The 13,472-nt window shown below is 34.1% G+C and overlaps 1 protein-coding gene across 1 annotated transcript in view; it reads right to left on the reverse strand.

Annotated features, from left to right (window-relative positions):
• The window catches only part of LOC110459879 (PR domain zinc finger protein 14-like), a 33,608-nt gene extending 20,535 nt beyond the window's left edge, over positions 1-13,073 (reverse strand). The window contains exon 1 of the mRNA XM_021512347.1: positions 12,985-13,073. Coding sequence (XP_021368022.1) covers positions 12,985-13,049 — 65 coding nt within the window. The 5' untranslated portion in view covers positions 13,050-13,073. The remainder of the gene's footprint in view (positions 1-12,984) is intronic.
• Between the last annotated feature and the right edge of the window lie 399 nt (positions 13,074-13,472).

The following is a 13,472-nucleotide window of genomic DNA, read 5'->3' on the forward strand; positions in this document are numbered from 1 at the left end:
TGACGAGTGTTTGTTATATTTAATGAGGTGTTGTCTAACAGGGTCTGTCGTTTTTCTGTTATGCCATTGACAAGTGTTTGTTATATTTTATGTGGTGTTGTCTATCAGGGTCTGTCGTTTTTCTGTTATCCCGTTGACGAGTGTTTGTTATGTTTAATGTGGTGTTGTCTAACAGGGTCTGTCGTTTTTCTCTTGTGTTGTCTGACAGTGTTCAACTTGTGTTGCCTTCACATTTCCTGGTTGAAACAGTTCAGGCGACGCAGAAATATTCCGGGATAAACGAACGCACTGTTCCGAAACTTATGAACAGAGTTAAAATGCACAGTTTTGAAGTTTTGTGGAAAATAAATACTAATATTTCAGTAACATTACGTCCTTTTTAACATATGCATTAAGTATCAGAATATTTCCAAAAATATACATATGAAGCGAACTTATTTATGCAGAAATAATGCAAACCCGCGATAGTCAACATTTTCCTTTTGGTCAGGCACGTCCGGATTCCTCGATATGTACCTGCCTAATTTTCCGGAGTTCAGCCTCGATTCAGGTCTGAGCCTCTCCGCTGTTTGAAACGGTTGAATCGGATAGGCTAAAGGACCCTTTTTGTTTGATGACATTTGACTAGGATCGCTTACATTTTTGCGCCATCTGAGTAAAAGACGTAAATTATTTAAATCCAAGTTCAATACAGGTTGTAACCAGTATATATCTAGCCAGCCTATTTGTAATAACTTAGTATTCTCTAAATATCAAAATGTAAGTTATTGTTTCCTGGGAGAACTTTGATTTCTTTGGGAAATACGGCATAAAATAAAATGGAGCGCGTCATCTAATGCTTGACAATTATTTGAATTCATCGGAAAATATAGAAATCCTTGGAAACCTTATCCTTAAGAATATTAAATGAAACTGTATGCATATAAAACCGCAATCTGTAGACTGATGGTGTTGCCTTATGTCTCGCTCGTCCACTTCTGTTTGTACCACGATCAGTCTGTTTATGGAGATCACTCGTACTTTGATACACTCGGCGATAAATCATACACTTAGGATAAGTATCTACCTCTGAAAAAGACTTTGTATTCCTACGTTATTTTCTATAGCTATCTGCTATGATAGCGATTGTTATTACCCGTCTCTTGGGGTACACGCGTCAAGCACGCGTCAGGTTATCTATCTCCATACTTAGCGTACCTCATGAATAATTAACCACGTTTTGCTAATTATCTTTCATCTCTGTTAAAACCCCAGGAGATAAAAAGAAACTCGCAGATAATGTAACGAGCCTCAGATCACCTTGCTCTCCGTCAGTACTTCCATTTTTATTTTTTATCATCTGTAAATAATAAATAACATACCCATCCTCTCCTATTTGTAAATGTGCGGTTGATGTTAACATATAGAACCATTTGTAAACGCATAGCCTTTATGGATTCTCATATTGTTGTATAATTTATGGGCCTTATTCTACCCTGGTTTGGAGATATTTGTCTATCACTCGTTGATGTAAAATAACATTTTAAAGTGCTCTACTCATGTCTCAACCAATTTTTGTTCAATTTGCGTATTGATTCCAGCGTTGCAATTAGCTTGTTTGGTGATTGAATAATAGTAGCGATGTCACTCAACACTTGCATGCAGGCATTTTTTTAAGTTAGCTGTCGGAAACCGGTAGACGATATCGAGGTATCAGCCAACACTAACATGTATCATTTTTGTTTTTAAATGTCTTATTTTTCACAGTGTACATCACAAAGGGATCAAAAGAAATAAACAAAACATTGAGGTGTCTCCTGACAGTAATATCAAACTGAAAGGCAATACATCTGTTCCTCGAACATTGTTACTTTCTGAAAACCTCATATGTGAATCACTTTTATTTTCTTGAAATTTTTTAATGTCAAAACGTCTGCAAAATTGTTTTATTTTCACTCATCCACACCATATGTGGAAGGGGAGGTGCAAATTGGTCAGAAACCGAACCACAATATATAATAGTCTATACATGAATGACACGGTGTTTTAGAACTACATGTGCCTCTATGTTAATGTTATAACATGCTGAATAGCGTAAGAACTGTCTATTTGTGTTGTATCTATAACAGCTGAATAGTGTTAAAACTATTTATATTTTATCTATAACAGCTGAATAGTGTTAAAACTATTTATGTTGTATCTATGTCATGATGTGTAGTGCTAGAACTATTTATGATGTATTTATTACATGATTAATAATGTTAGAACTATTTATGTTGTATCTATGACATGCTGAATAGTGTTTTAACTATTTATGTTGTATTTATGGCATGCTATTTGTGTTGTATCTATAACAGCTGAATAGTGTTAAAACTATTTATATTTTATCTATAACAGCTGAATAGTGTTAAAACTATTTATGTTGTATCTATGTCATGATGTGTAGTGCTAGAACTATTTATGATGTATTTATTACATGATTAATAATGTTAGAACTATTTATGTTGTATCTATGACATGCTGAATAGTGTTTTAACTATTTATGTTGTATTTATGGCATGCTATTTGTGTTGTATCTATAACAGCTGAATAGTGTTAAAACTATTTATATTTTATCTATAACAGCTGAATAGTGTTAAAACTATTTATGTTGTATCTATGTCATGATGTGTAGTGCTAGAACTATTTATGATGTATTTATTACATGATTAATAATGTTAGAACTATTTATGTTGTATCTATGACATGCTGAATAGTGTTTTAACTATTTATGTTGTATTTATGGCATGCTATTTGTGTTGTATCTATAACAGCTGAATAGTGTTAAAACTATTTATATTTTATCTATAACAGCTGAATAGTGTTAAAACTATTTATGTTGTATCTATGTCATGATGTGTAGTGCTAGAACTATTTATGATGTATTTATTACATGATTAATAATGTTAGAACTATTTATGTTGTATCTATGACATGCTGAATAGTGTTTTAACTATTTATGTTGTATTTATGGCATGCTGAATAGTGTTAAACATATTTGTGTTGTATCTATGACAGCTGAATAGCGTAAAAACTATTTATGTTGTATCTATGACATGATGTGTAGTGTTAAAACTATTTATGTTGTATCTTTGACCTGCTGAATAGTGTTAAAACCATTTATGTTGTATTTATGACATGATTAATAATGTTAGAACTGTTTATGTTGTATTTATGACATGCTGAAAACTGTTATAATTGTTTAATAATAAAAGCAATATATATAGCATGGTATGTAGTGTTGCTATAATCATACGTATATATGAACCTGGTGTGCAGGTGAAGTGATATAATTGTAAATGTTACATAAATATATATCATTGCATGTTGTGTAGTGTTATATTATTTTTGGTACATTTATATGTATATGACATGTTGTGTAGTGTTACATGTGTAAGATGGTATAATATGCTATAATTATTTATGTTACATATATATGTACTACATGGTGTGTAGTGTTATAATTATTATTGGTATACATATATGACATGGTAAGTAGTGTAAACAAGGGTTTGATTTCAATGAAGTTGATACAGATTTGTAGTTGATCTGTGTTGTACAGGAGAAACTTACTGCCCCCATTCCTCTCTCCCCTCTCCCTCTCCCCCTCCCCTATCCGACATCCCAATGTTACTATGATCAAGGTAGATTTTGAAGAAAAATGAAAATTTGAATTAGACATCGTTCATTATATTATTTTCACTTGCGGTGATTTACGCCTTGGAGAAAGATAATATTTATTTGCATCATTTTATCAGTTCAACTCATGTTTACAAATTATAAATTTCCAATTACTTTTCCTTCTCATTAACTTTCAGAGTCATAATATCCATAAGTATATTTTCTTGCTACAGAAGACCAGATTATTGTGTATTTGCGTGTAGATATAGTTTAACATTCGCGACATCCTCCTTTATTCATGGCAGTCATTGCGTAAACGTGGACAAATGAACCTTAGGAAGGTGCTTTACGTGCTGATTAGTAGGAGATTCACACAAAAACATCATTATAATCTATATATATATATAGGAAGATATTTTCATATAATCTGTAGTGTTTTCTTATAAATTTAAGATATCTATGTATATAAAGATTACACGATTATAAAGAAGTGTGAGTTATATTTCGTATTAATCGGTATATTAGTATGTACCGAAAAGTTTAAATAAGTATTCACAGCAGTAAATATAAATTATTATTACTTAATTACAGGAAAGGACACTTAAGTTATGGAAACACCATGATCAGCAATTAAATATATTTGACAAAAATATCAAAAGAAGATGTAAAATATGTAAAACTATTCGATATTTCAGTTAAAAAATTATCAAGTCAAGAAATCATTAACTTGTTAACTCGTTATAGGTTTTTAATTATATCATAACAAAATCGCACGGTTAATATTTGATTTTTTTGTGTATTTAGGCGGGGAGCGTACAAGTCAAAACATCAACACATATAATAGGAGTGTAACAGTCAAAGCATCAACATATGTTAGGCTAGTGTAACAGTCAAAGCATCAACATATGTTAGGCTAGTGTAACAGTCAAAGCATCAACATATGTTAGGCTAGTGTAACAGTCAAAGCATCAACATATGTTAGGCTAGTGTAACAGTCAAAGCATCAACATATGTTAGGCTAGTGTAACAGTCAAAGCATCAACATATGTTAGGCTAGTGTAACAGTCAAAGCATCAACATATGTTAGGCTAGTGTAACAGTCAAAGCATCAACATATGTTAGGCTAGTGTAACAGTCAAAGCATCAACATATGTTAGGCTAGTGTAACAGTCAAAGCATCAACATATGTTAGGCTAGTGTAACAGTCAAAGCATCAACATATGTTAGGCTAGTGTAACAGTCAAAGCATCAACATATGCTAGGCTAGTGTAACAGTCAAAACATCGAGATATGTAACGCAAGTGTATCTGTAAAAGTATCAACATATGGAACGCGAGTGTAACAGTCAAAATATCGAGATATGTAACGCTAGTGTACCTGCCAAACATCAACATATGTAACGCTAGTGTACCAGTCAAAGCATCAACACATGTTAGGCTAGTGTACCAGTCAAAGCATCAACACATGTAACGCTAGTGTACCTGTCAAATCATCAACATATGTAACGCGTGTGTATCAGTCAAAGCATTAACACACATAACGCGAGTATACCAGTCAAAGCATCAATACATGTAACGCGAGTGTACCAGTCAAATCATCAACACAGGTAACGCGAGTGTACCAGTCATAGCATCAACACATGTAACGCGAGTGTACCAGTCAAAGCATCAATACATGTAACGCGAGTGTACCAGTCAAAGCATCAATACATGTAACGCGAGTGTACCAGTCAAATCATCAACACAGGTAACGCGAGGGTACGCATTGACCCTAGTGTACCTGTCAAAACATCAACATATGTAACCCTAGTGCACCTGTCAAAACATCAACACACATAACGCAAGTGTACCAGTCAAATTATCAACACGCATAACGCGAGTGTACCTGTCAAAACATCAACACACATAACGCTAGTGTACCAGTCAAAGCATCAGCACATGTTAGGCTAGTGTACCAGTCAAAGCATCAACACATGTAACGCTAGTGTACCTGTCAAATCATCAACATATGTAACGCGTGTGTATCAGTCAAAGCATTAACACACATAACGCGAGTATACCAGTCAAAGCATAAATACATGTAACGCGAGTGTACCAGTCAAAGCATCAATACATGTAACGCGAGTGTACCAGTCAAAGTATCAACACATGTAACGCGAGTGTACCAGTCAAAGTATCAATACATGTAACGCGAGTGTACCAGTCATAGCATCAACACATGTAACGCGAGTGTAGCAGTCAAAACATCAACACAGGTAACGCGAGTGTACGCATTGACCCTCCTGACCTGTCAAAATATCAACACACATGACGCAAGTGTACCAGTCAAATTATCAACACGCATAACGCGAGTGTACCTGTCAAAACATCAACACACATGACGCAAGTGTACCAGTCAAATTATCAACCCGCATCAAGGGAGTGTACCTGTCAAAAAATCAACACAGGTAACACTAGTATACCTGACAAAACATCCACATATGTTAGGCCAGTGTACCAGTCAAAACATCCACACATGTAAAGCTAGTATACCAGCCAAATTATCAACACATGTAACGCGAGTGTACCGATGAAACGCGAGTGTACCAGTCAAAACATCAACACACGTAACGCGAGTGTAGCAGTCAAAGTATCAACATACCAAGTGTACCTGTAAAAGTATCAACATGTGTAACGCAAGTGTACCTGTAAAAGTATCAACATATTGAACGCGAGTGTAGCAGTCAAAGTATCAACATACATAACGAGAGTGTACCAGTCAAATCATCAACACATGGAACGCGAGTGCACCTGTAAAAGTATCAACATATGGAACGCGAGTTTAGGTTAGGCTAGTGTAACAGTCAAAACATCAACATATGTTAGGCCAGTGTACCAGTCAAAACATCAACACACGTAACGCGAGTGTAGCAGTCAAAGTATTCAACACAGGTAACGCGAGTGTACGCATTGACCATCCTGACCTGTCAAAATATCAACACACATGACGCAAGTGTGCCAGTCAAATTATCAACACGCATAACGCTAATGTCCCTGTCAAAACATCAACATATGTTAGGCCAGTCTACCAGTCAAAACATCAACACATCACGCATAACGCGAGTGTACCTGTCAAAACATCACCATATGTTAGGCCAGTGTACCAGTCAAAACATCAACACATGTAACGCTAGTATACCAGTTAAATTATCAACACGCATAACGCTAATGTACCTGTCAAAACATCAACATATGATAGGCCAGTGTACCAGTCAAAACATCCACACATGTAACGCTAGTATACCTTTCAAATTATCAACACATGTAACGCGAGGGTACCAGTAAAAGTATCAACATATTGAACGCGAGTGTAGCAGTCAAAGTCTCAACATACATAACGCGAGTGTACCAGTCAAAGTATTAACACACATAACGCAAGGGTACCAGTCAAATCATCAACACATGGAACGCGAGTGCACCTGTAAAAGTATCAACATATGGAACGCGAGTGTAGCAGTCAAAGAATCAACATACATAACGCGAGTGTACCAGTCAAAGTATCAATACACGTAACGCGAGTGTACCAGTCAAAACGTCAACACATGTAACGCGAGTGTACCGATGAAACGCGAGTGTACCAGTCAAAACAGCAACACATGTAACGCTAGTATACCAGTAACAGTCAAAGCATCAACATATGTTAGGCTAGTGTAACAGTCAAAACATCAACATATGTTAGGCAAGTGTACCAGTCAAAACAGCAACACATGTAACGCGAGTGTAGCAGTCAAAGTATTCAACACAGGTAACGCGAGTGTACGCATTGCCCCTAGTGTACCTGTCAAAATATCAACACATGTAACGCAAGTGTCACTGTAAAAGTATCAACATATGTAACGCGAGTGTACGCATTGACCATCCTGACCTGTCAAAATATCAACACACAGGACGCAAGTGTACCAGTCAAATTATCAACCCGCATCAAGGGAGTGTACCTGTCAAAAAATCAACACAGGTAACACTAGTTTACCTGTCAAAACATCAACATATGATAGGCCAGTGTACCAGTCAAAACATCAACACACGTAACGCGAGTGTAGCAGTCAAAGTATTCAACACAGGTAACGCGAGTGTACCAGTCAAAACGTCAACACATGTAACGCGAGTGTACCGATGAAACGCGAGTGTACCAGTCAAAACGTCAACACATGTAACGCGAGTGTATCAGTCAAAGTATCAACACATGTACCGCGAGTGTACCAGTCAAAGTATCAACACATGTACCGCGAGTGTACCAGTCAAAGTATCAATACACGTAACGCGAGTGTACCAGTCAAAACGTCAACACATGTAACGCGAGTGTACCGATGAAACGCGAGTGTACCAGTCAAAACATCAACACACGTAACGCGAGTGTAGCAGTCAAAACATCAACACAGGTACCGCGAGTGTACGCATTGACCCTCCTGACCTGGCAAAATATCAACACACATGACGCAAGTGTGCCAGTCAAATTATCAACACGCATAGCGCGAGTGTACCTGTCAAAACACCAACATATGTAACGCTAGTGTACCTATCAAAAAATCAACACAGGTAACACTAGTGAACCTGTCCAGTCAAATCATCAACACAGGTAACGCGAGTGTACCAGTCAAATCATCAACACATGTAACGCGAGTGTACCAGTCAAAGTATTAACACACATAACTCAAGTGTACCAGTCAAATCATCAACACATGGAACGCGAGTGTACCTGTAAAAGTATCAACATATGGAACGCGAGTGTAGCAGTCAAAGTATCAACATACATAACGCGAATGTACCAGTCAAATCATCAATACATGTAACCATTGTATACTAGTTAAGACATCGTCACATCGAATAATAGAGCTTACCATAATGATATCTATTTTTCTACGTTATACAAGCACCAATGTTGTTCGTACTGTTCAAGAGCTAATTTCGTTTTGCGGGTTTTCGCATATTTATTAGTTGAATTTCCTTAGCTATTCTCTTTGAAATCAGTATAAAACGTACCTAAACAAACCTTTTTATTAACAATCAATTTTTGAACAAAATTTCCAAAATTCAAAAACAAATCAAATCAAGAGACAAGATATTAAAATAGCATAACCACATTAGTATCCCTTTATCAAAAAACTTAAATCTCGGCCTTAACATTGATAATCCAGCATAAGGTATTACCAGTTTAAAAAATGTACCATTAGGTTTTTTGCTCACGAATAGTTGTTAAATTATTATATTTTGAAAAGTGCATACAGCACATTGTTATATCAGGATTTTAAATAGACGGACTTTATCATCTTTAACATGCAGAATTGAATAATACAAGTTATCCATAGCAGGAAACATAAAAAAAAGATATGATATCTGACATAAATATGCGCATTTTTTCTGGTCAATTGATACTTAATAAAGAATAACAATCACATTCTCATTAATATGTGCAAGTGTTTGTTTACACTGTATTGACACCATATCAATTATTTAAACGTTGCTGATTTAATTCTCCACGAATACTTAATCAAGTCGGTCTAATTTTTATTTCATCAAACAAGTGTATCGATTAAATGACAAAATTGATATCAACTATGCTGATACCTTTGCAGAATTTGGGGGAAATAATCATGAACAAGAAATTAACAAAATGGTAGGAAACATATTTATATGATGTATACTATAAAACAAATCAATACAAATAAATATATTATAATTTTAATTTTAAAAGGAATAAAAACTTATGCACTGAACTATTCCCTTCTTCTCCAAGATTAAATAATATTGTATCGGTAATACAGCCTCATTACACTGCCTGAGCAAATCTACTCAACCTGATTACGTCATCAACTTACGATCAGTGCATCATTAATCAGTAGGATTGTTTCTATCGTAAATAAAAGTGTGGTAGGAAAGAGAAATAACACGTTGTCTTTTTATGTTACATTCAGTTCGACTAAACCAAACGTTGAATATAAAGTCCATTTATGAAGAATTCATATAAACAAAAGAGTGGCGATATTTTAACATGAAACTTGTATTACTAAGGTTGTTAATTACATTGTTGTGATTCATGAATAGAAAATCAAGAAAAAAACTCTGACAATTAAAAGTCGACATATCACTAAAATGATATGGCGAATAACAAGTGGAGTATTAATATCTAATTTCGAATAACAAAGTAAGTATAGGACGGATATGTATTACGGTGTTTTAAAATATCTGAAATATTTTATAATGAGGTCGAATTAATGCATTATTATAATGCAATCAAAACTGAACCTACTTAAAAGGATTTGTTGTCTCTTATCACAATCCTTCATACGATATATCTAGGTATAATATATGGTTCTTAATAAACGTCCTAAAATTAACCTAAACTTGATTTATATGTATCAGTTTTATATAATTCCATCTCTGCTTTCTTGAAAATGCTTTCGATTACTCCATCAAAACAATCATCTTCATTTTTTTATTTTTTTTTAATCGATATCGATGTCCCCAATAAACACAACGGTTACATTCTTTCGGAGTGAAAATAAACTTAACTATAACTATAACTATATATGATTTTAAAGAGTTGGGTTTTCATGATAAACCAAAACTGGAATTGTTGATTTTGTTTAAACAATTATCTTAAAACAGAAGCACAAAAGAAAGGAAAATTCGTGTTTCGAGTGAGGAAATTACCTTGTTTTTTATTATTTTTATTTTTAACGAACATCACGAATAAAAAAATATTCATATCTTAAAAGTCCGTATTCAAACTAGGTGATTTTGCTATCGCTTTTGAGTGTATTCATGTTGATCTATTCGTTCATACCGCGTTATCATTTTGAACATAATTAAAAAGGAAATCATCAAAGTAATTAAACAGCAAAGGAATATATTCTTAGTAGGACTTAATATGTCTCTTCCTATTATTATTTGTTCAGTTATATTAAGCTGTTTCGATCAGAAAATTTATGATGAATCTTATTCAAAAATATATAAGATATCAATCTTTGATAAAACCAAACGGTACATATTGACGCAGTTTATTGACGACAGTATCAGTTAATGGTTACGGGTATACATTGGACCGTGACCACAGGGTAGAAGTCACCAGTCCATAACTTTAAACGGCCATAAACTATATATATATAAACCGCAGTAGACATTATATCTTTAAAGGTCATTCTTATATTTCGGTTATTCTAAAACTCAATACATAGCTGCCCGATACAACTGGTTGTCAGTTATATTTTGGTTTTCCTAATAACCATTATAATATCTTTCGGATTAAGACATATAGAAGTTGTTATATTTATTAGATGAGATGTGCAAGATGATCGTTACTTGAAGACAGTATTTAGACGGTATAATTAGTGGATGATTACTTTTCAATGTTTACAAGATGATCGTTACTTGAAGACAGTATTTAGACGGTATAATTAGTCGATGATTACTTTTCAATATTTACTAGATGAAATGAGTAGATGACAGTCGTTAGATGATAGTTATCAGGAGATAGATATGTGATGATATAATCTGTCTATAGTGGCTAAATAATATGTCATATTATGCTATATAAAAAAGGATTCTTGTATCGGGGTTATTTGGATTAGAACATATTCACTTGCAACTCCGATTCTTGTGAGGATTTTCTTATTTTTACAAATTAAAAACAGGACAGACGTCCGCAACACGGATATGTATTAGAAATATGGGTTTGTTCTATAAGTTAATGATTGTCTGATATATAAATGCTAATAAATATAGACATATAATAGTTGCAAATACCAACGGATGTTTTCATGTCGAAGCAGTAGATGTAAACGGGCACAAACTATCGTGTTTTCAGAAACTCAACAAAACCTTGACTGCCTTTTTTAAACAAAAAATATCTTTCTCATTTGAAAAGGCTGCCCTCGCATCTTGCTCATAATAAATATGTTTATCGCCTGTTCAATAATTAATTTTCATACGCATTTACACAATAATTATTCATGCATGTTTGTCGCGCTGCATTCCACATGTTCCATGTTATGTAACGCTGAACATTTCGGAGGTAAGCATTTTTTACCAACCTATCCATATTATTATTTTAATGTTCCCTGTGACTATACACGCAGTATCTAACATCTTAAAGATTATTAATTCGAAGCCAATGCTAGCATACGGCAGGCACTAACACTTGTTTCTTTTTCTTTTTCTTTTTTTTCTCCAATTTTACAGTTTTGTGTGTGAATTCCTACATTTGCCACCCTTAATAACTTCAAAGCAGTTAACTTAAATAACCATAATCATGCAGCACGTTTTTATCTGATGTGATTTGTACACTAGGGACTGCTGCGCCTCGTAATTAAACTCCCGGTGATTTGTTACACCTGAGTAAAGTCAGCTTTAAGTTTGGTACCTAAGATGCACCCAATCGTTACGCACAGGAGGTATTCGTCGTGATTTTCTTAAGGTGTTTGCTCAACAATGAAAAATAGTGACAGATGAGAAATATGCTCCTTAGGAAATTAAAGTGATATCTTTAAGAAATGCTTGAACATAAGCAGATTGAATTAAAAAAGTAATGGACTTAACATAGGAATTATTTCCAATAAAAAACAAAATCAAGTTAAATAAGTCTTGACTATATTATGATAAAAGAATGATATAACTGTAATCTCATCAAATCTATTTCCAGAACACAATCTATTAAAAAATACTTTCCGTAAAAATGACTATTGTATATATTATAATTCTTATATCGTCGATATTCCTATTTCATATGCAGTATATCATACCGTTCGTATAACTAACATAAATAAGCTTGTTACATTTTTTTAAAATACGGCATAGATAAATGTTGACTGCATAAGTATGTCTTAAAAGGTATTGACGTATGAAATATTTTCAAGACGATCTTGCATTTTATTAAAATAAACAAAAATGATATTTTCAAACTACATTGTAAATTAATTACTTAGAATCTTTTATAAATAATAATATATACAAACACCAGGTCTAGAATTATTGTCAATGTAGACTCTATCACTGGACTACAAAAAAAGATAAAACAACGAATAACAATATAGAACATCATTATAAAAAGATGAAAACGAAAACATACACAAATTTCTTACTTGTAGGTGGTACAGATAATTTGATGTAAGTTACATTTTCAGTTGTAAATAATGATATATGGTTATGCTAATGGCATATTAATTTAAAGCTAGCTTGTACCTCGTACACGTTATGATAATAATATATTAGTTGAATGTAAATGAGCCTAACATTATTTTTACAACATTACGTGTAATGTTTTGTTAGTACAATACAAATTAACACAAGCATTACAACATGTAAAACTTACTTCTGAAAGTCTGTGATGTGTTCTATAGAGGGGTAAAAGTTGGGTTGTAGTGTTGACACGTCCATTGTGCAGTGTGTGTTCCTCACAGACAGATCCAGCTAGTTTAAAACTCTTAACATAGCCATACTGTATTTTTATAAATTTATATTTAATAGAACTATACCTTAACCAATCACGAACGTGTGATGCTAACCATGATCTAAGGCAGCCATAGCCGCGCATGCGTGGGGAATTATCAATCAATTTTCTGCTCATTAAATCTTTCCAGTTGCTCACAACGACTCCTTGTGTTGACAATGGTGTCGGTGTATCAGTAGCATAGCCTGTCTGAGGCGGGTTTAAAGGCTGATTAAATATGCATGGCTATGACGAGAGGAAACGAGTGCCGCGCGCGACGGAACCGGGACGGCTTCTCGATCATTGACGGACCTCAGCGCGTGCGGTTAAGATGAAACTTTAATGACAATGGTTAATAAAAGAAAGGACAT

The sequence above is a fragment of the Mizuhopecten yessoensis genome, unplaced genomic scaffold (assembly GCF_002113885.1).
Source record: "Mizuhopecten yessoensis strain PY_sf001 unplaced genomic scaffold, ASM211388v2 scaffold10251, whole genome shotgun sequence".
Taxonomy (NCBI): Eukaryota; Metazoa; Mollusca; class Bivalvia; order Pectinida; family Pectinidae; genus Mizuhopecten; species Mizuhopecten yessoensis.